General features: G+C 24.4%; 1 protein-coding gene across 1 annotated transcript in view; it reads right to left on the reverse strand.

Moving 5' to 3' along the window:
- Positions 1-238: 238 nt before the first annotated feature.
- The window catches only part of LOC129981653 (ubiquitin-protein ligase E3B-like), a 29,603-nt gene continuing 6,150 nt past the window's right edge, over positions 239-23,691 (reverse strand). Inside the window, exons 6-28 of the mRNA XM_056092582.1 lie at positions 23,487-23,586; positions 21,697-21,865; positions 20,302-20,407; positions 17,873-17,993; positions 17,555-17,589; positions 15,555-15,584; positions 15,318-15,430; positions 13,430-13,602; positions 12,670-12,831; positions 12,053-12,224; positions 10,641-10,759; positions 10,432-10,546; positions 10,230-10,329; positions 10,016-10,135; positions 8,778-8,855; positions 8,015-8,113; positions 7,763-7,870; positions 7,515-7,652; positions 6,220-6,344; positions 5,816-5,998; positions 4,801-4,912; positions 3,120-3,212; positions 239-790 (exon numbers count right to left, since the gene is read on the reverse strand). Coding sequence (XP_055948557.1) covers positions 599-790; positions 3,120-3,212; positions 4,801-4,912; positions 5,816-5,998; positions 6,220-6,344; positions 7,515-7,652; positions 7,763-7,870; positions 8,015-8,113; positions 8,778-8,855; positions 10,016-10,135; positions 10,230-10,329; positions 10,432-10,546; positions 10,641-10,759; positions 12,053-12,224; positions 12,670-12,831; positions 13,430-13,602; positions 15,318-15,430; positions 15,555-15,584; positions 17,555-17,589; positions 17,873-17,993; positions 20,302-20,407; positions 21,697-21,865; positions 23,487-23,586 — 2,763 coding nt within the window. The 3' untranslated portion in view covers positions 239-598. The remainder of the gene's footprint in view (positions 791-3,119; positions 3,213-4,800; positions 4,913-5,815; positions 5,999-6,219; positions 6,345-7,514; positions 7,653-7,762; positions 7,871-8,014; positions 8,114-8,777; positions 8,856-10,015; positions 10,136-10,229; positions 10,330-10,431; positions 10,547-10,640; positions 10,760-12,052; positions 12,225-12,669; positions 12,832-13,429; positions 13,603-15,317; positions 15,431-15,554; positions 15,585-17,554; positions 17,590-17,872; positions 17,994-20,301; positions 20,408-21,696; positions 21,866-23,486; positions 23,587-23,691) is intronic.

Consider the following 23,691-nt stretch of genomic DNA (forward strand, 5'->3'; position numbering starts at 1 on the left):
AAAGAAATGAGTAAATCTTTCACACTTCAAAAGTGATATCAAGATATTTGCTGTCACAGATAAAAAATAATAATACATCTGAAAAACTTTCTAGAGATTTTTAGGTTTAATACAAGAAAACATGCATTATATAAAGTAGTATCTGATATAATATGAAGTAATTATAACATTAAATAAATAATATTTTACTCTTATTACATAATTAATAACAGTTATCAAATATATCTGTGAAAAAGATAATTAAAATTGATCGTTTTATTCTCTGTATATACATTTATTTAAATATCTCTACCTTTCAGAGGGAAAGAAACAATTCTGACGATCAATAAAATTAAATAAAGCTACCTAGTATATAAAATATAATAATTAAAAAAACTTCTTGTCTTTGGCAATTTTTGCTAAACTAACTAAACAAAATATTTTAATGCTATTGTCTTTTTAAAAATATATTTACTAAAATAGAAAACTTTAAAATATTTTAATGCATGATCCCAGTTAATTTGCATAAAACGTCAAAGATAAAACATTTAACTATGTACAGTGCATTAATAAAATGTGCATATCCATAAAAGGATTTATAAACATTAACCTTTTTGAATCACGAGAGTTCAAAACCAGTATTGCAGTTAATAGCATAACGCAATTTTTCTCGAAGAGTGCTCTTCTTCTGGTAATTTGGAAGTTTCAAAAGATTGAAACAGGTAGAGGAAGTTGGTAAGCGATTAACTGGATCTTTTTTTCTGATGGTAAAGAAACCACGAAGAACACTCCCAACAGTATCACCTGTGTCCTATATTAGAAATAAAAATAATAGCAGTTACATATTAATTATATTTACAAATATATAAATTAAAAGATTATATTTGATATAACATCTTTTGTTTAACTGATGAAAAGTGCTATTCTTAGAAGTTTTTAAGGAGTGTACACATCATAGTTCCATCTTATTATAGAAAATATATTAGTATTACTTTTATAATGAATTTTTTATAGTGAGAGTAATACTGGAATGCATAATTATAGTGAGAGTAATACTGGAATGAATATTATGCAAACATAACTATTACCTACTTATAACAAGTAAGAGAATGTTTTTGGAAAAATTATTAAATTAAAAATTGAAACAAAATAACTGAAGTGGAAGTTGAAAATAAATTAATGAATAAAAGAACAATGTATTAAGATACGAAATCAAGAGTAAGTACAAAAAAATGTATTTTATTGTAAATGTAAGTGGGGATTTCCTTTAAAAAAATCATTATATAAGTTTTTGTATCCACAAAATTAGTCTATTCTATCATCATCTATATTATATTACTACACTATTGTGATCACAATGTGTTGGGAATAGTTAGTTTAAAATTACCATGAGCTTGGAATGTTGATTTTTTTTTCTTTCTGAAATTACAATTCTATTCAGCCATCCTTTGATTTATTGTTTGTAAACAGATTCATTTATTTATAAAGCCATGCTTTAGCCATCTTTCAAAATGGCTAATGTAAAAAAAAAAGGAAAAAAAAAAAATGCATAATATTATAAAAAATATTTTAGAGTAACACTTTACCAAAAGCAAGTTCTTCTCTTTTGTTTGATGTAAAAAGTTTAATTCAGGTTTTTAAAAAAATTTAGAAGCTTGACACATTAATTTCGCATAACACATTAATACTTCAATGACTAAAAAAAAAATACTTCTTAATATGGGTTTTTCCTAAAACACATCATAAAAGGTGGTGATAAGGAAGGAAATTTATATGTGTATTTTGATGCAGAAACCACTATCACTAGAAAAATTCTATTCAAAATCACCTTCCAGACTAGAGGGATTTCATGAAAAATTATTTTAAAACAGCATGTAATTATATATAATATATATATATATTAACTAAAAATAATAATAAAAAAATATTTTGTGGAATAATTCCTAATATTATTTAACCACCATAATATGTCATTCTATTACATAAAGAATTTTTTGTATATGATAGTAACTGCTATAAATATGTGAATCCCATTTTTATAAGTCTGCTTTTACCAATTATGTTTCTCATTGACTTGCAATTGTGTGAGAGGAAACACTATTTTTGAAATCAATTTTCTTATTTTTTAAGTAATAAAAATTAGTTACTAATTAAAAAAAATAAATACCTGAATTTTATAAATATTTTTTTATTATTTAAAAAATTTCAAATGAACTGTTGTAGGAACAAGATTTACTATCGTACTTTTCTGTGATTTTTTAATCAATTAAAAAAATAGAAGTTCAGAATTTTCATTGAATTTTAATTTATTAAAACCTCCACAAAACTTTCAAAACTACACTGTGATTTTCCACTACATGTCTTAACAAATGTGAACTACAAAGAGATATGAAAAACAGTTTATAAATTATATTTATGCTATAATGTATTCATTAATGAAATGGAATATTTAAAAAATTGTAGCTCATTCAAAAGCAGTGGAAATGAAGATATACTAGTTTACTTAAGACATCAAATTTTTTTTTTTTTCTTTTTGACATTTTGTCTCAAACAACATTTGAGTTGCAAATAATATATATCCTGTTTAATAGCGTTATTAAACAAGATATAAAAGATCACAGCTATGGAGGTAATCTGTTATATTCATGATTGGAAACATGCCACTTTCCAATCTAATTCTTCTAGTCCCAAAACAGGATGAATATATGAAGTAGAATTTATTTTGTTGGAATTATGGTAAAAGTAATATGAATGGTCCTTATATGATGAGATGGTACATGAATTGAAATTCCATTTTCAAAATTTTTAGGGTGTTATAAAGTATCTTCACAAATTCCACTTAACATTTATAATAGACAAATTACAAATGTTGAGTGGAACCAAACCTTAATATTCGATAATAAATTGAGATTCTGTAAAAATAAAGTTCAAATTTCGCAATATATTATTGATTCAAAAGGATATGAATAATACATTAATATATAATTAATTATATATTCAGTTAATTTAATTATTCATTTAATTTAATTATATATTTGGTTAATTTGTCTCTTATATTACTAACCAAACAAAGAATTAATTATTTTAAATTCTTGCTTCACAAAAAACATTTTTTTTTCTTAATAAAACCATGTACTTACTTGATCATCACTGACTTCTACACATCTTATAGAGAATGCTGGTTCTAAATGTGCAAATCCCAACAAAGGTGGCTTAGAGCAACTGGTCACGAACTAGAACAAAGGAAGAAAAAAGAGAAAAGAATGAATCATATTATTGATATTAAATAAAAAGACCATATTTTAAAAATAATATTTAGCAAATGGACACCATTTTGTGACAACATGAAACCAGATATAACAACATTACAAATACTTTGCAACAATAAAATGTTTATGAAAATTTGATTTATGACATTTTTATATAACATTGATGCTATTCTTCACTAGAGGTCTTAGTTGACAAATATATATAATGAAGAAATAAGTCTAAAAATTTAAAAAGTTAAAAGCTTAGATCTTTTTGATAAAGAATTTCTGTACTTTTAATAAATTTCAAATGGCCATATATCTTAAAATATACAGTGAACATTAGAAAGGTAGCTTGTTGGAAGTTGTAAACAAAATTAACACCTATATAAAGTTTCATGCTGATTAATACATCATTTAAATAGTATTTTGTTATTGAATTTAGGTACTCTGTTCCGTTAAATATTTTCTACACATTTTTTACAGAGCTTTAAACATATTAAAAGATAATAATAAAGAAAGATATTAAGTATTATGCTAAATCTAATTCTGAAGAAATAAATGTATCAATGATCTTTATAAAGTTGTATGAGATTTTAAAATCTTTAAAATTAAATTACTGACTTGATTTATAACTTGTTCAATTAGCAGATTAATAGTTTCAAAAGTCAAAAATATATTTTCTTCTCTTAAGAATTTAAATAATACTACAATTTTAAGAAGAGATGTATCAAATTCTCTCTAGAATTAGGGTGGTGGGTAAAAATTGTTAATCCAAAATAACTCCACTCACAATCTTAAAGTACTGCTGATTTGAAATTCCAGATAAAAGCAGGGAAAAAATCTAGTGTTAATCTTAAATTTGAAATAAAAAGCATAAATGCATTATTTATTTTTTTTAATATCCTCTCGCCTGTTTTTTCTAGCAAGCAGCCTCTAAATGAAATTAATTTCATTTTATTTCTATGTGTCTTCTTAATATTAATGATGGTACTTTACAACTTATATAATTAAATCAAATGTGATATATGATTTCTGTAGATGTAAAATAATGATTTCAGAGCTCATCTTTATTAATTTATTCTCAGTCACTCCTATTGTTATTATTTAAACCCTGAAATTAAAGCAATTTAATGAATACTTAAGAAATGAGGAAATATGAACGACATAGAAATGAACGATGAATCATTATTTTAAGCTGAAGAAAATAAAATAAATATTTAAAATTGTAATTATGTTAGAATCAATGTTTCATAGTTTATATTACTATATTGTTAATGTTTGATTTTAGGAAACACTAATAAAAAATGAAATACAATAAATCCTATATGTTATGAAGTTTATACAGATTCTTTCAATCCAAGTCCCCTCCCCCCCTCCTTCTGGTCTTGATTTGATCAAGTGTATGACTGTTCAGATTTGCATAAACTAGTAGTATATTTTACAAATTGTTAATAAAAAGTTAACTGTAATACTAGAATATTCTTTCATGAAGTTACTGCCTTATATATATATTTTCCCAGTTGACCCAATTCAATAAGACAGAGAACAATTAGTAATAATTTCAAATTACCTTTAAAAACATTCTGTGCTCTTCCTGAGTGAAATCTTTTTCAAGAACATCCCAAAGCCAATTTATCACACGATGATTGTTATGGAAGCCTCCAAAATATTTTGTATGTTTTCTATAAATATTAAAAACAAGAGATTAAAAAAACTGCAAACACAAAATTAGCACAATAGTAGCTTTAATGTTTTGTTGTTTTCTCGAAATTGGTTAGGAAAGCAGATTGAAGAATTCTCAACCATCTGCCTTTGAGTTCTCATGAGCACAATACTCTACAAATTCGTCTTGTAACATCAATGTTATGGAAAAATCTCTGAACACTGCAATCTGGGCAGTGTACAGCGGAAAGTTCAATAGGCTCATAAATGGATAAATATAATATTCTATACAAAAACACAAAACAAAAGTAATAAAATACAGATGAAGCATACGCAAAACAGAAATCAATAACACATATGCAGTAAGTCATTAATAACCAACAGCACAAAACACTTAGAATTCGATGCAGAATACTGCTCAAAAAGATTCACTTGACTTTTCCTACTCTTGCTGCAATTGATTTTATTTGTCTGTGCTTTTATATGTTTTGTGAATATTCTAGAATTAATTCCAGAATTTCAGTCCTAACAGAAATATCACAAAGATTCTTAAATATTCAGGATCCATCATTTTTGTAACCAAAAGACCAGGAATTATGGACTGATATCTATTCAGTATCTATTGGAGCTATCTGTAAATTATCTTCTTTATCATAAATTTGACTGCACAGATAAGTAATATTTCAGATTCATGACAATTTATATATGTATGTGAAAGAAACATTTTTCCCATTAATAAACTGCATTCCAAATTTTTAAATTAATATTTAAAACACAAGATTTTTTTTTGCTGCATTAGTAGAAATGCAACTATTTTATCTTGCTAATAAATTTGGGAAACTGGCAAAAATATATACTTAACTATCGAAATTATATTGCAGTGAATTTATCAAAACTTAAACACAATCAATTCATATAATTACCTTAAATCTACCAAATCCACTGGAGTATTATCACCAGATATCAATCTTTGTAATTCAGGAGTTGAAAACATTTGAAGCCAATCAGGATTCACAATGGAACGAAATCCCCTCAAAAAAGCATTGGTTTGATCATGAATTTGCACATGCATGCGAAAATGAGCCATGAGATGTATATAGCTGATTCTGTAAAAAAAAAAAAAAAAAAAAAGGATTAACAACATATTTAAATTAATTCTACATAGCACAATAAAAGGAAAAAGAAATGGCATGTATTAATTCATAAGGAAAGCTTTTCTGAAGCAGAACAAATATAGTAAAAAATTACAAGCTCAAAATAACATTATTTTGTATTAAAATTACACTTATTAAACATCATTTCTTATATATATTAAAAAATACTTTACTTGTTTTCACTTGTAACAGGAATAGCTTTACCACCAGGGACAAGTTCATGAGTGACTAGTTGCCCCATGCAATCTTCATCGATAGAAAAAGTCAAATCTAAGTCATGGAGGTCGCCAGTATAATGCTATATAGGTGAAAATATGACATTATCAGAAGAAGCTTTCAGGACAATTAGAAAAAGTATTATTTTAATCTTGAACAATTGAACTCATTTTTTTCAGACTTTCAACACCCTAAATTCAAAAGAATTAAAATCATATAAATTCATAATTTTTCTTTAAACTTTCCAGATAAGACATTTTCCAGATAGCAAATTTTCCATAATTTGTCAAAAAAGAGTATTTGATTTAGGGATTTGTTTTAAATAAATGAATAATGGGACAGCAAAAAAACTTATTAATATTATGAATATTACATATAAGCAAAACTGATATAACTCTCAAAATTGTCAATAAAATACAGCATTTCACATTCTGCAGTAGAATTTCACTTTGTAAAGCAATATTTAATTCAAGGGATTTAATAATTTTTTCCCTTTCTTTCATAAAATAAAAGCTAAATAAACCATCCAAATTTAATCAAAGAAGTTTTACATTGTTTTAGAAAACATTTTTAAAAATGTTTTCTAAAACAATGTAAAAAATATGCTATTTTTCCGATATAAAAATATAACCAAACGCATATTTGTGTTATAAAATTTTTTCTAGTAATTCATTGTTCTGAGAAGTAATATGAAACTATAACAGAACACAAAAATTGATAACAACATCCTCAATTCAAAGTTTATAAGAATAAAATTTTCATCTCGATGCTTATAATAGATAATTTTGTTAATAAGAGGTAGAAAAATTTGTTACATTAAAAAAAAGTATAAAAAGTTTTAAAGAGTAGTTTCATAAATCATTCAACTCTTTCACTTTATAATTGAGTGAACGGGAAAATTTTAAAGAAATGGAGATAATTTTTTTTTTCAAATAAACTAACTTTATTTTTCGTTTATAAAATATGCGAAAACATTCTTTTAAGTTTATATATATTTACAACCTGCTAAAAAATATTTACTTTAACATAATGTAACTGATTTTCTCATCAAAAGATTTGTTATTGAGCAAATAAACAAACTTTTAATAAAAACTGGACAATCAATACATTTTTATGGATCTTTAAATGATTCTGTAGATTTTTTAGAATGAAATTTGTATTATATTTTTGAATCATCATTTTGTGATAATTTAAACATAAGTAGTATTGATTTTAAAAAACATAAGGAATAAAAGAAAAAAAAATGAAGTACCTTTATGTATGTCAAACTTTTATAAAGTTCTGGGTCTAATGAAGGGAGTTCATCTATTGAACTGTATAATGCGCTATGGGTGTGACCTAAAACTTGACTAAGGAAAAATGAAGCAAATGGAACATCAACAACTATCCCCTAAAATAAAAAAAATAAAAAGAGTTTATATGAATGACTTTTATCTTCAGGTAAAAAAGAAAGAATAAAAGATTAAAGAATATTATTATGAGTGAAATGATAAGCTTTACCTCATATACAGCTTTACCTAACATCTTGCCAACAAATTCAAAAAGTGATAAATGGTTTTCATGTATATTTGATGTAGGTGAAGGGTAGAGTCTTTCTTCACTAGTAGCCTAAAATATATCATTACATGTACACAAATCAATAATAACATTTAAAAAAAATATTAGAAAACAATATACATGTATTATTAAATTAAACTTATGCAGTTAATAGTTACAAAAGAATAAATTAAAAAGATTTGTAATGAAATTTACCCGAAATAGATTTAGAGATGGATCAAAAACTTTTTTAATTGTCTCTTCCAAAAATTCTTTGAAAACACCATCTTGGTCAATGCCAGCTTCATCAAGACCCTAGTTAGTATAGAAAAAACAAAGAAATCAAATAAATAAAAAATTATTTTTTCAAGAGAGGAATGCTATTCAAGTATATTCTACATAAAAAGAGCACCAAATGAAAATATGCACAACATTCTAAATTTTAAATTGCATTTTTCAATATAAAACAGCAAATCCAAAATTCATGTATAGAATTATTTTAATTCAAAATCAATTTTTTAAAAATAAATTTATGAAATTGATCCTAAAAAAACCTTAAAAATATAAATCAATGAAAGAAAAGCATTAAGTTTAGTTAGAAAAACCAGATATAGTTGACAAAAAAAATTAACATATAGAAAAAAAAAATATTTTGGCCTAAATAAAAATTGAAAATTTAGAGCTTCAATATGATGTCAAACAGTTTTTTTAAAAAAAGACATAATTAAATATAGTTGGAATATTAAGACACTTCGAAATTTCATAGCATTTTTATTCTATTTAAATAGCTGATAAGTAAATTAAATATTTTTTTTAAAAAAATAGTAAAATTTTTCTTTTAACAACAAAATTTTTAATTCAGATGAAAAGAAAGCATTTTGTAGTATTTTTAGAATCCTAAGTTTATTTTATAATAAGTACACATTCAAATGATAAAAATACAATTAAAAGACAAAAATTCAAGAAGGGAAAAATGTACCTGTTCATTAATAAATTTCACTCTGATAACACCTTTAAGTGACTGTGGAGGAAGCATTGATAGCTGTTGATAACCATCCTGAAATCAGATTTAAATATTATTATTCTCAAATTATTCTTAAAATTCTTATGTAAAAAAAATGCTGTGCTACCATGGAAAAATATATTAATAATCACAAAGTTTCTTGGACCAAATAATTGGATAGTGATAATTAAAATAATGCTCTTTGTTATATCTCCATCCAATTATCTTTTAATCATGCTACAAATCTATAGTATCTTTTAAAACAAAAATTAAAAGAGAATGCAGTTCTGTTAGAGGCTATCAGTTTCAAAACACATATTTTTAAATGTAACTGTTTCTGCAAAACAATATAAATAATTAAAATGTCAATTTGTTCAAAAATGAATTGATAAATTAAACAAAAAAGTTCTGTTGCCTTTTGTAATGGTGTTACATTTTTATATAGCAAACAATCCAAAGTTTATATAAAATCTGCAAATTCTTAATTGCATGACTGCATTCAATTTTTAGTCACTTTTTAATTTCTTTAGAAGAAACTAAGTAATTCCAATATTACATTCAAACATACATAGGTTATGAAATAATATATGTACATTAACACAAGTAAGGGATAAAATGCACTGATTTCATGGCATACTTTTTTATCTTTTAACTATGATATTAAAAAGACAATCACATCACAAATAGTTTTAAATATATATTTAAACAATCACTAATATAATAATATAATATGAATATAATGCAGATCATCAGGATATTTAAAATATAAACATAAATTTATTATATTATAAAAATATTTACTATGTTATAAATAATTACATGTAAATTATGCAAACATAAATTTACTATGTTATAATACTAAATAAAAATAACTGTTATAAATTAATTATGTTATATAATTATTTACTTCATTGAATAAAGAAAACCATAGATTGACAATCTGGAAATGATTATATTATTACTTATATTACAAAATTATTTCAATTTTACTTTAATTGTATACACACTAATTTTTATTTATATACATATGAAATCAAGTACGTTATATTTCAAAACTAAGAATAAAAGAGGAAAATAAGAACAGGCTTTATAAAATCATATATTTAAAATAAATTTTTAAAAAAGTGAGAACAAGGGACGCATATGTAAATCATCCTAGAGAAAAAAAAAGTATGGAAATTTGGACTTAGCATATAAAAAATTCCAAAATTTACCTCAACAATCCTAGATCTGTGCACAGTTATTAGCGTACTCTGAGGTGAAGCACACGCTGACTCTGTCAAACCCAAAATTTCTTTTTCATTATTTACATACTTTCTGAACAAAACGACTCTCTAAATAATAAAAAGATATATTTAGTTCCAAATCAAAATGAACCAAGTAGATTCAGAAAATTTGTTTTAATATAAAGACATAATCCTCACTTACTTCTTTATGTGGAATGATATGAGGTACCTTCTGCATAAGAACCTGAGCTGCCTTTTTACCCCTCTCTAAATCACTCATGAAAGTACTAACTCTGATTTCTCTAAAAAAGGATGAATACAAATATGTTATAATGTAAGAAGAATGTATTGTAAGAAACAGAGCAAATAATCATGCAAAAGTTTAAAATAGAACGATATTTTACTTGATAAGCCAGTGGTCAGGAGGTGTGTATGAGTGTCTACAATCTCTTTTATATAGTAACATCAGCAAAGTATGAGCAGATTGTAATAAAGTGTTGCTCTTAACAGCTTTAGCATCTGAAATTATAAGAAAGATTTGCATATATCTTGTTTTACAACAGAAAGTAAAATACTTATGCTACATTGATAATAAGTTATAAATAAAACTTACCTATAAGATTATACCATATCAGTTTAAAAACTAACTGATTAAGGAAAGCTGATATAGAAACTAAATCCTCTAAGCAGAATGGTTTCTGTTGTTCATATAGTTCAACATCATCTAAAATTCTATCAAAACAAATATAAATGAATAATAGAAAAAAAAATACATTTTTTTTTTTTTTTTTTTTTTTTTTTTTGAAATTTAGGCAAATAATAAGTTGGGGAAATACTTTTTAAGTTACAGAAGTCTTAAATTTTTGCTAATGTCATCCAAATTCAGTTTGGGTAACAAGATTTACCCAAACTATTGTAACAAGATTTAGAATGCATAGACTTCTCAATACAAACATTAACATTTCTGTTGAAATTTCTAAAATTTCTATTGAAGACCAAATTAAGTTTTAATTTCTTTTTATCAAAATTTTAATGGAATACAATTTACAGCAATAATTGGTGACACTCATTTCATATTTATTTGCAAGTTGTAAAAAGTATGATATAGGGTTGTGCACCATGAAATGCTTTAGTGTGTATCATACTGTAAAGGATTTGAGAAATATCAAATTCAAAAACATAAGTTACAATTAATCATTAATGTATTATTTTTAGCTTGAAAATTACAATGTTATTAGACTTATTTTGTTATAATTAAGTTTGACAAATTATTGTTATTACCTACAGGTTTATTATACATATCAAAATATTATGTATAATAAAATAGTTCATTTCCAATTTATAAAAGATGTTTTCATTTATTTATTTTCAAATGCAAAAATGCACATAATTAAAGAATAAAAACTTTTTTTTTTCCATTTAGTGACATGTTCTTGCAAAAATTTTTTCTCTACATAAGGGATTATTGTGCAACAATGGATTTTTTTTTCACTTCATTACAGAGATTTCTTTGTTTAAATTTGGAAATTTTAGATTTTGAAACTACAAAAATAACCTAATAAATGTTATCAGAAACAAACGAATAGTAAACACTTATATGAAGAAAAAGTATAGTAATTGTTGTATTGCCTTTTTTTTTTTTTTAATTTAAAGGAAAAATCTAATCTAAAATTTAATTTAAAGGAAAAAAAGAAAAAGTTTTTCTATATCAGTGCAAAATTTATAATAAAATTATTATTTTTTAAAATCCATTTAGAACTGATTGTAATTAAAAGCAAAATAAGTAAAATTAAAAATTTGATAAGTAAAAATTTCAGTTATTGTATAATTGATTGATTATCTAACAGTGAAAAAATAAATACTAATAATGGTATATGCATTAAATGCTTCACAGCAATTCAAAAAAAAAAGTGAATTTATAGCCTACAAATGTAATGTCTCAGAGTAATTCCTATAAAAATAACTAATAATAATTAATAATTTCGGAAGTTTGAATTCAATATTAAATTTTAAATAAATACATACGTGATCAAGTGTGTAGCACAGTCACAAAATAAAACCAAAATTTGAAATTCAGGACTGCAAGTTTTAGTTGTAATAGCTAGATGATCTAAAAATGCCTTTAATCCATTTCCAGGTCCAAGACTGCTGATGAATTTCCACAAATTTGGTAATACCATATCTTGATAGCAAAGACCTACAAAAAATGGCAAAACTTTAATTTATATCTTCAATTAATACAATAATTTTAAAATATTCTTATTTCCATGTATTTATTTTGTAATATTTTAAAATTGAAAAAAAAAGTTAGGTAAAAGATGATATAAAAACAATGAACAAATCAAGTGCTTAATATTTCATTAAAAAAACTTAAGCCTGTACATATGTATTAACCACTTACAAGAAAAAATCTTTAAAAGATGCCTAAGATCACAGATTAATAGAGAATTTTGAAATTATAATTTGATTTTGTTCACCAGTTAGCATGCAGTTATGTAAGAACAAGATACTTAAATGAATTTAAGTAATTTGTGGATAAAATAACAATTAAGAATTCTATAATTAATGCATAATATCAAGAATAAAATATATGATATACGAAAAAAATTTTTAAATGAACATAAAATTTCATTAAAAATTACCTGTAAGTATATCCAGTTTCATTTGTGTAAGTGTTGAGAGAGCAGTCTCATATAAATTGCAAGTTAAGGCAACAAGAGTTGTTTCTGGACTGCCTAACCTTCTGTAACGAATGTTATTTGAACGACTAGAGGAAGCTTTTTCTAATGCTTTCTTAAATATATCTGTAACACAAAAATAATTCTATAAATAATAATATTTTCTTTTCTAAACATTCCTATCAACGAAAAGAAATACAATTTTTGTAAACTGATCCTATTATTAATTTGCCTAGTAAAATTTTAATAAATTTTCCTTTTTTTTTTTTTCCCCAGTACAGCAATAATTGTATTCAGAATTTTTAAAAAAGAAAAAGTTGCATTGTTAATAATGGTTGATAAATGTTTTATTAGTTTTATGGTGAAAGAAAGATTACATAAGCAATTCTTAACGCATTCTTGTATAACAAGCTGATACAGCAACCTAGATTTTTTTTATAACTAAGAACTGCTTTAAGTGTTGCTAAAAAAGTTACAATCAGGCAAGAATATTTTTAAAATATTATATTTAATGAAATTAAAATAATAACTATATAATCAAATGGGATAGTTAATAGTCGATTTTAATCTCAAAGATAGTGAAAATTTAGGGGGGAAAATGATAGAAAAAGGAAATTTCAAATAATTATAACTTTAAAATTGAACAACTACTGAACTCAAAACGATTTTCCTAATTCAAAATTTCAGTGTTAATTTTATTAAAAAAAATCAAGATAATATTTACTTGTTTTAAAAGGAGAATTCTGTATAGGGGATATAGCACTTTGATTTGTTGGACTAGATGGCTGAGGAGTTGTCAAAACAGATTCCACAAGATGCGAAAACATTGTTTTTATCATAGGCCCACTCCAGAGAAGCTGAACTTGTTTTTTTACCAGTGCCAAAGATTCATGAAGCCTACAAGAAATACATTATATATAAAAAGATAGTTTTTTTTTTTTTTTTCACACACATGTTGATTTGAAAGGATTTTGGGGCAGGTCAAGTATAAAACAACAAATCAAACATGAAAAAAAAAAAAAAAAAAAAAAAAAAAAGGTGGGAGGGTGTGCTATGAAGGTATTAAAGTGATTTGAAATTCTAGTTGAATTTTAGGATTACCTATCAGGATTTACCTACTTTCACTTTGTTTTTAATTGCAACTATGACATGCATACAAAAAAAAAAAAAGTATTTAATCTAATTGCAAAAAATGTGAGTATAAATCAATTAACTAAAAGAATGAAAAGTATGATATTAAGCAAGTAAAATATTCAAAGCAAAGTACTTGAAAATAATTTTAAAAAAATTATATAGAAACTAACAATAGTTTCATTAAAAAGCTCTTTTTTATTTAATTTTAAAGAGGTATAAAAATAGCTCTTGAAAAAATATATACTCTAAAAATAATAAGAAAAAATAAAATTTTTAATTAGAATTTTCAAAAAAATTCATAAATTTACAATAAGAAGTAAGTACAATGCAATATACAATGTAAGTACAATGGTACAAATGTGCAATTTTATAGTTCTGTACAGTTGTCTTCAGCAATTTTTCCATTGCAATATCACAATTCACATTTAGTATGCTAAAATCTAAAAATTATTATGCTAAAAATCATTAATTGTAAAGAATTCAGCTTTAAGCAATATTTAACACAAATGTGAAACCAATTTATGGGGAAATGGTTTTTATTAAAATCTTTCATGACAACACTGTAAGCACATTTCTATTATTTGTTCTTTATGTAAAGTGTACAGAATTTTGCAGAATTCAGTTCTACTTTCTCAATATTTTTGACTGGAACATTTGACAACACTACTGGTACTGATACTGATACTGAACAAGTTCTTTGAGTTTCCGATTCACTTTAAATTAAATGATTATCTCTCTAATGTTCTTTCTAATCTATTGATGTTACTAGCCAGCATGATCTCTCTACACTCATTTAATAAATTTTTTAAGAAGTGTTCATAACTTTTTTTTTTGTTTGCTTAAGTATTTGGATCTACTTTTAATAATTGTCATTATTATTTCAAATCATCCCGAAAAAAATAAAATACTTATATCAAATTTATATATTTCTGATTATTAAGTGAAAAAGTACAAATAAATATCACAAATGTATTATTGGACATTTAATATTTAAGATCTGCTTTTAATGTATGCTCAATGGTCTATGAGTATTACTCCAGAATTTTGATTCTGGGACAGTAATTTAAATTTCATAAGTGGAAACAATTCAATAGATAAGATATTATGATAAAGTATGCTTAAAACTATATTAGTCGGTTGATTTTAAAAATAGAAACCATAATACTAAGAAGGAAATAGCATTATTTAATATAATATGAATGTAATAAAGTTATTAATTAAATAAAAATATCGAATATGGCCCATATAGATAGGGAGAAAATCTTCCCTTGATTTATATGAATATATGAAAGTAGATATCAAAATTAAAGACATTTTAACAAAGCATTATGAAAGTGCAGGTAATCAAACTATTTAAATTATCTGTAATATTAACTCTAAATAAAAATATCAGAAACAAACATTTATTGGAGTTAGTGAAGAAGAAAATAAAACATCTGAAAGAAATGCTACATGACTTGAACAAAAAGTTTTCTTACCCATGGTCCACTTTTTGAGCAAACCATCCTAACACAGGATGCCAATGAGTTAAATTAGATCGTTTGTTTACAACATATTTTTGACAGCTTTCCATGATTCTGGTAATAACATTCTGAAAATAAAAAATAAAATCTCAAATCATGCATACGAAACAGCAAACTAAAAATAGATTTAATGCAAGTAAAGTATTGAATTATATAAAAGTGCACATCAAAAAAAGTAAAAAAATTACTTACAATAAAATCTAATAAATTTGCTTGGAGATTCTGAAATAAAAACAAAATATGGTTACATTTAATCAAATATTTTATAGCAAAATATATTTATACTAATAACAAAGATGAATATGTATGTGCTGGCAATCTACAGACCAAACTGAGAGAGCAACCAAAGCAAAACCTAGGGCAACCAAATTTGGCATATATATACTTTTGAGGGTGGAATTATCCACCTAGGAGTGATTTTTTTAAAATTTTTAATTAGAATTTTAATTAATTAAAAATAAAACTGAATTTTGGTATTTTTCTATGATAATTTCTGAAACTATTATCAAACAAAAATAAATTTTATCATTTCAAAATTTTAAAAAATTGCCTTTTTAATGATACTAATTTAATAATTTTGCATTTTGACAGTTTTTTAAAAATATTTTCTTGTCTGATTTCCAGCAATAGATTACATTGTTGATATGAAGTTCAAACCATTTTCATCGTTCCATCAAATATTAATTGCATGTTTTTTCCACCATTGTTGAATGCTAACGAGGAAGAATTTTATTTAATATCTGTGCAGGCAGATAAAAAAAAATAAGGGAGCAAAAAACAAAAACAAAAAAAAACCCCTTCCAATTAACAGTGCACTGATGCCATTGATTTCCATTAGAAAGGTCCATGTATACAGTAAGGGGGAGTTTACATAAGATAATTAGAAAAACAACAACATGGTTTTAATGTCTGATAATTTGCTATAATCATAAAATTATGTCTATCTGATTGAAATAAAATGAAATACAAGTAATATTTCTGAGAAACAGCGAATAACCAAAGGTTACCTTCCCCCTCACCAGTAGGAAAAGAACTCATGTAACCTTACACTAACAATCAATACTTAATTTTTAGCAAATATTAATACTGGCAGACAGCTGGTCGACAAAAGTGATTAGCTATTTAACACTCACGATATGATAAAACTATTATTAAGGAGCAAAAGAATATTAAATAAAATGTAAATATTAATGCTTATTCTTCAAAGCAAGGCCAATTTTGGATAAGTTTCAAATGTGAATCTTTCTATTTTTCTTTGCTGAAGAAGTTTAATTTCAAGTCATAGTTATAATATAAGATTAAACAAGATATGAAGAATGACTAATTTTTTTTAAAATATGAAGACTGACATCTACCCCACTACAAGTATTTATATCTTTTTCAATTGAGGGGGAAGAGAGACGCAGATGAGTACATGATATTTAGGTACTAAATAGGCACAAAGCTAATAGTTTAGATATAAAAACAATATGATTTAAATTAGAGTTAATTTTGTAAATTTATTATTCACCAAAAATCTGCATAGATCCTTAGTTTTACTAAATATTCACAATAAGCTACTATAATTACTTAAAGACAAAACAATTACAGTATTTCTGTTTTATAACAAGTTACTAAATATGTTTTTGCTTAGCATATTTTCCATTGAAAGTACTTTAAAGAAGAGCATGAAAATTGGCATAAATAGTTACCAGAATAAAAAAAAGGAAGCTATTACAAAATCAATTAACTGAGTTATGTAGAATTTCACTGAAACATTTTAAGAACAACTCTGTAAACAGAGTTATATACAGATAATCATTATAAAATCTGAAAAATTATTTGCCGGAATCTAATTTTTTATGATCACATCGGAATCCTTTTATTTGATTTTATATTATTTTACTTTACATAAAATTAACATCTGATTCCATGTTATGAACAAAAACTATTTCTGGAATCAGAGAATGTTACTTTAATGCCTTAATTAAGATTTCAAAAAATTTACATGCAAATAAATCTAACTAAAGCAAAAAATAAATATAACTTTTTAACACTTTTGTATTGAAAAACCTTAAACCCAAATAAAATTTCATTATAAATTTGTTAAAAAAATATTTTTATATTTTAATTCCCACCCTTCCTTATGCATAAGATTGTCATCATATATACATGTTAAAAACTAACAAAAACTAAAAATAAATGGAACTTACTTCAAGATCAGAATGCGCCAGATGAATTAAATTAGCTAAGAAAAACAAAAAGAAAAAAAAAAATCAATAATATAAAAATGTTTTAAATTAATAATATTACCAGATTAAAAAGGTAATGAAAGTATTTGCATGGAAAAAGTTAACTCCAAAATTTAAAATAAACTAATAAATAAGCATTTTAATATAATGAATGTTTGTCAACATTAAAGTAAACCATATCACTACTTTAATATCCTAAAAATAAGCTGTAAAATATCATTTACTTTTTAAAGATATTATGCCATTTATTAAGCAAAATAGAAATATATGGAAACATACCAATAAGACAAAGAGCATAGTTCCCTTCAAGTGCATTAAAAAGAATCCTTGCATTTTGTTCAGATATAAGTAAATCCAAGGAATGTTTAAAAATACCTTGATCTGAAAGTATTGCCAAGCACTAAATAAAGAATGAGAACAATTAGAATATATCTAAAAATAAACAAAACAGTAAACTGTGCAGTAGCATTACATAAATATATATTAACCCTTTTCACTCAAATGATGACTCACACTCACCATTCAAGATGGTGCATCATTTTGACGTTTTATTTATTTATTTTTCAATTTTGATTGTTAAAAGTACCTACAGAATGTTTCAAAGACGTAGATAAATTTTTTGGGGAAATTCAACTTAAAATAATTATATACATATTTATTTTTGGAGCAATAAATAAGCCATTTATTAAGTGAATAATTATGCATTGAATTACTTTTCTAAGTGCAAAGGATTAATTTTTTCATCACTACTTGGCAATGTGAAGTGTATGCAAGTTTCAAATTTTTGTTATTTTCACAATACATGTGTTGATTCCATAGAAAAAAAAAAGTCCTTTTATTCTCTCCAATTTTATATGATCTCCTAATGCTTTAATATTTAGATGTAATATATACTTTATTAATTAAATTAATATTTTTGGATTAATTTTAGACCAAATTTTAACACATTAATTAAAAAATAATAATAAATCAAAGATTTTCTTTTTTCAAATTATTCTCATTATTTAACAAAAAATGTTTTAAAATATGTTGTTTTAACTAGAAATTTTGTACAACCAAAAATTTCTAAAAGAGATCCCTCAAATTCCAAAAGTAATTATTGATCAGCATTATATCCAACCTCTATCCTTATCTTACCTTTTGAAGTAGGAATTAATCCTTTAATACTGATTTATTTATTCTGGATAACTGTCAATTAATCTAATATTATTCAAAATAATATTAATTATTTAATATAATCTAATATATTTTGTCAACAATTTATAACAACAATGATTAAGTTGGAATTATTATTAACTTCATTGCACACAATTCCAAATGCACTTTGCTGCATGTATTTCAAGGCAAATATATTTATTATATGGTAACTTAGGGATTTGATAGTTGAGAATGAGAAGTCAGAGTCTGTTTTTCAAATCAGAGTTTGATTTACTTTCTTTCTTTGATGACAGCTATTATACAGGGTGTACCAAAAAGTCCTTGCCATATTTTCATATTAAATATAAATCAATTAATTGTAGGAAATGTAGTTTTCACTAAAATTTTAATGGTTTTACATTTTTAAAAATTTTTTGGGGCTAAATTTCAAAGAATGGACTAGTTTCAAAGAATACTCTATTTAAAAGAATAAAAAGAATTTATTTTGTTATTTGTACAATCTACTACCATATTTCAAAATTTGCTTTTTTTTTTGTAGTATTAACCATATCTAAGTGTAATTCCAACAACGGAATCCACATATTTACTAACACTGATTGTGGAAGAGACTGTATAGTATTTAGGAATTTGAAAACCTTATATATAAATGAAATGTGCAAACAAAAAGCAGCATTTTTTTTTTCTATTTTTAAAGTATAGTATTACCTAAAGACAAAATTAGGAACCAATCTGCATCATCAACAAGGAAAAAGTTATGTTACATCACAAAAAAAAAAAAAAAAAAAAAAAATTGTGTCACATATTCTTTTTTTTTTTTTTTTTTTTGCCAATCAATTGTTTTACTTAATTTTAAAACACATCCAGAACTCTTCATATTCTCTATATATTAAATCTAAGAAAAATCAATTTTTACAAAAAGCATTAATATCATTTTAAAGAACTTTAAACAAAAGAATGAAAAATGTCAATAAGTTTGTTAAAATGATTTTGTTATTTGTATGCAGTTAGTATTTATTCTATTTTTTATTTTCCCACACCTTAAACTTTTGTTTCCACCAAACTAAAAGTGTGACTACACAGATAACATTACATCAAAAGCATATTAAAATTCTAAAAGTTTTTAATACATGGATATTTCTTATTTTTAGTATGCAAAATTATAGCATCTATAAAGGAAAATTTTTTAATAAATTATTAGATACATTATACCATTCACAAAGCTACAATGTCAAAGATTTTAACTTTATAACTAAAGTAATAAGCAAAACTTGATGCATGTAAGCAGTTTTATTTGCTTAACACTAATAATACTGTGTTTAGTTTTAAAAGAAATAAATTAATCATTATTTAACTGTGATAAAAGTATATGCCAAACTAATATTTAGAGTTTTTTTTAACTTCTCAAATTATAATTTACCTAGAAATATTAGCTTAAGATTAATATATATATATATATATATATATATATATATATATATATATATATATATATATATATATATATATATATATAATTTTTTAAAAAAGTAATAATTATTATTATAACATACTTCAGGTGCCATACTATGAAAGTGTAGAATAAGTGCTGGTACTGACAAGATATGCAGCAGAAATAAGTTCATCAAATTGTTAGTAAATTGTGAAGACACAACAGGACTGAAAACACAACAATACAGAAATATTTATTTCCAGCAAAAAAGTTGTGTATCAATATAAATATATTTTGTATCAATAATAACTAGGAATAATTATAAATAAACAATACATTCCAATTACAACAACTGCTGACCTATTTTGGAAAAATAATTTAGTATGAAATCTTTTGGCTTTTATAACAAGTAAGTAGTAAGCAAACAGACAAACAAAAAAGGATGTATTTAAAGTCAAGCAAAGAGGAAAAAAAAAAAAAAAAAAAAAAAAAAAAAGCTAAATTCTTCTAGGAAATATAAAGGAGTTTCTATCATTTAAAATTATGCGAGATAATTCAATTATAATTTTGCTAGGTTATCATTACAAGCTAATTAAATAATAATAATAAAAAAAATCCTATAATATTTGTTATAAGATTTTCTAATGTATTCTAAATAAAATGCTACAAATTTATTATACTTTATATGCATGGGTAGTAATTATTTTTGAAATTTACTGCTATAATTTTACTTATTTATATAAACAAAAAGCTGAATTATTTTAAGAAACGTTTAAATCTTTTAAATATTCATTATTTAATGATAGTCAAAATGTCAAGTTAATATACTCTTATAATATATTTTCTTATATTTCTAAACAAGAAATAAGAAGGGGGTGGGGACAAGAACTATTTTTGATAGGGGATAAAAAGGAACATTTAGGCAATATTTTTATATGCTAGTAATTAAGAGCAATTCAGAAAATTAGAATTGTATTTGTGATTTAAAAAATTAATCAAATAATGCTCTGGTGAATTTTAAGAGTGTGAATTTCATCTTCATCTGTAAATAGGAATATAACACATAAATAGGAATATATCTTCATAAAAATATTTTCTGATTAAAATCAATACATCTGAAATGAGTATTTATATTGAAAGAAAGAAGCATCATTTTACATTTACATAATTCAATTATATTTGCAGACGAAATGTTTAGAATGTAATAAAATATGAAACTACTATCTACATAACAAAATTCTTAGAAAAGTCTATTACTTTTTTTATATTAAAAACTCAAAGGCATAAATAGAAAACAGCCACACAGATGGCAAGTGGAAGAGGGTAGTAAAATTAAAAAATATGTATATGCATCTGAATAGAGACGAAAACAAAAATTGTTGTGAATCTTGTTTTACATTTTTTAAGTGCATGGCATAAAAATTTTATCAGAAAAATTATATATTTTATTATCATTGGTAAATGTAGCTTGATTGATGAATTTTCAAAAATGAAAATATTATAATATAAATCTTACCGAATTGAGAGATTTGTGATAGCAAGCAAAGTTGCCTTCTTTAAGCAAGGTTTCACCCTCACTAAACCTTTCAACAGAATTGATTGCAGAATAGAATAGAGGCCTTTAGTTACCAAATGACCCATGATGTTAGCACATAGCTGGTTCATTGCAGGTTTCAAAGCTTCCCCTACAAGAAAACAAGCCAGTTCATATGAAATCTAATGTGCTTGGCACTTGATTTATAATAGGCAGTTCAATTCCTTGAAAATATCAAGCAAAATGAAATTTCGATTTGAGTTAGAACAAATTATTTGGAAAAATAGATTTTCAATAAATATTAAAAAAATCCACCTAGAGTTAGTTATATTGCATGTCTAATAATAAAATTTTTATGTTTAAGTAAATATTTATCAAGTATGGCACAAAATGTATAATCAGCAAAATAAAAAGAAAGATTTATTCAATTTTATTTCCACTTTTAAAAGCACAATTTATTTATTGTCTTTTCTTCAATAGACTGTTACTACTGCTATTAATTTGCTCAATATTAATAGCTTTTCCAATTCCTTTTCCAAATGTATAGTAGAGACACTTAATAAAATATGTATAACCAATATTTGTTTCAAATCTTTAGTCAGCTTTTTTATAAATTTTAGACTGTTTAGATTATTCTCAATAATTATATATATATATGTGGGAAGCGCTGACAGATCCCGTATCCTGTATGGCGCCATGCTGGCCATGTTGCGTCACGTCATTAATCACGTGATGCTTTCCCGCCATTATTGGCAGACGAGAGTTGGGCAGTGAGACTGCAAGACGTGTAGCTCACGCTCATGTATCTTTTATGTTCTATGTAGTAATGTTTTGTCCTTTGTACTTTAATCTTAATAAATATATTTCAAATATTAATGCTGGTCGTTGCCTTTTCCCACACACACATATATATATATATATATATATATATATATATATATATATACAGTTTTTTTTTTGTTTTTTTTTTTAGCAATAGCAAGCTATTTTTTTTTCTAATCTACAAAAATTATTGGAATTTTTTGCAAATTGATGGTTTTATATATGTATCTGATTAGTCTTAAATGCAATCATTTCAGATATACATGGTCTGTCATAGATAGAATCATTTCAAATATACAATTTATTTATATTATTGAATTCATATTATTTGAGTTTATCTAATTTAAGAATCAAGAGTGTATAAATATCATTCAAGGGAAATTTCATGTTCAATATAAAGTAGAAATTCAAATTATCTGCTATTGTTTTTCTTTTTAAAAAAAGGGTACTGGCTAAGTATTCTTTAAAAAATAATTTAAGATTTAGAATTGAACTTAAAGATGCAAATTAGGATATCTATCTTATGACCACTATTAGAAAAAAAAGTAAAAGTAAAACAAAATATGCATACTTCCAAGTCAAACATAAAAAGTAAATGCAGATTAGCTCATATTAACTAGAATAGAAAAACCAACATTCATTGGAATGCAATGATGGAACAATTTACTAGCTCAGCATTTCAAAATGAACTGTAATGCTGATGCATCATTATAATTAGAATAAAGATAAGAATTTATTTGAATATTCATATACACACAAACTATGTGTGTGTGAGAGAGAGATGATGGATTTTCAGCATAAATCTGCTATAAATCAAAAAGGATAAAGTGAAGCATAAATTTAAAACATTTGTAACAATATATATTCAATTTTAAATGTTGGCAAATAGTTTTAAATGACCTGGAATGGACCAACTGTTTGAACAATAATGATTGGTAAAATTTGCATACCTTGCTTATTGTTTAAAACTTTCCATGTACCAATACTCGTAAAAGAAACTAGCATATGGAGATACAACATCATAGATTTTGCATCTTGAGACCATTCAGGCTGAAAGAAAAAGAATATGCTTAGAAACAAATGAGTATGAATTTTCAAATTGGTATAAATGACAAATCATATAACTCCCATCATACTGATCAATAACAATTTACA

The sequence above is a fragment of the Argiope bruennichi genome, chromosome 8, assembly GCF_947563725.1.
Source record: "Argiope bruennichi chromosome 8, qqArgBrue1.1, whole genome shotgun sequence".
NCBI classification, from domain to species: domain Eukaryota; kingdom Metazoa; phylum Arthropoda; class Arachnida; order Araneae; family Araneidae; genus Argiope; species Argiope bruennichi.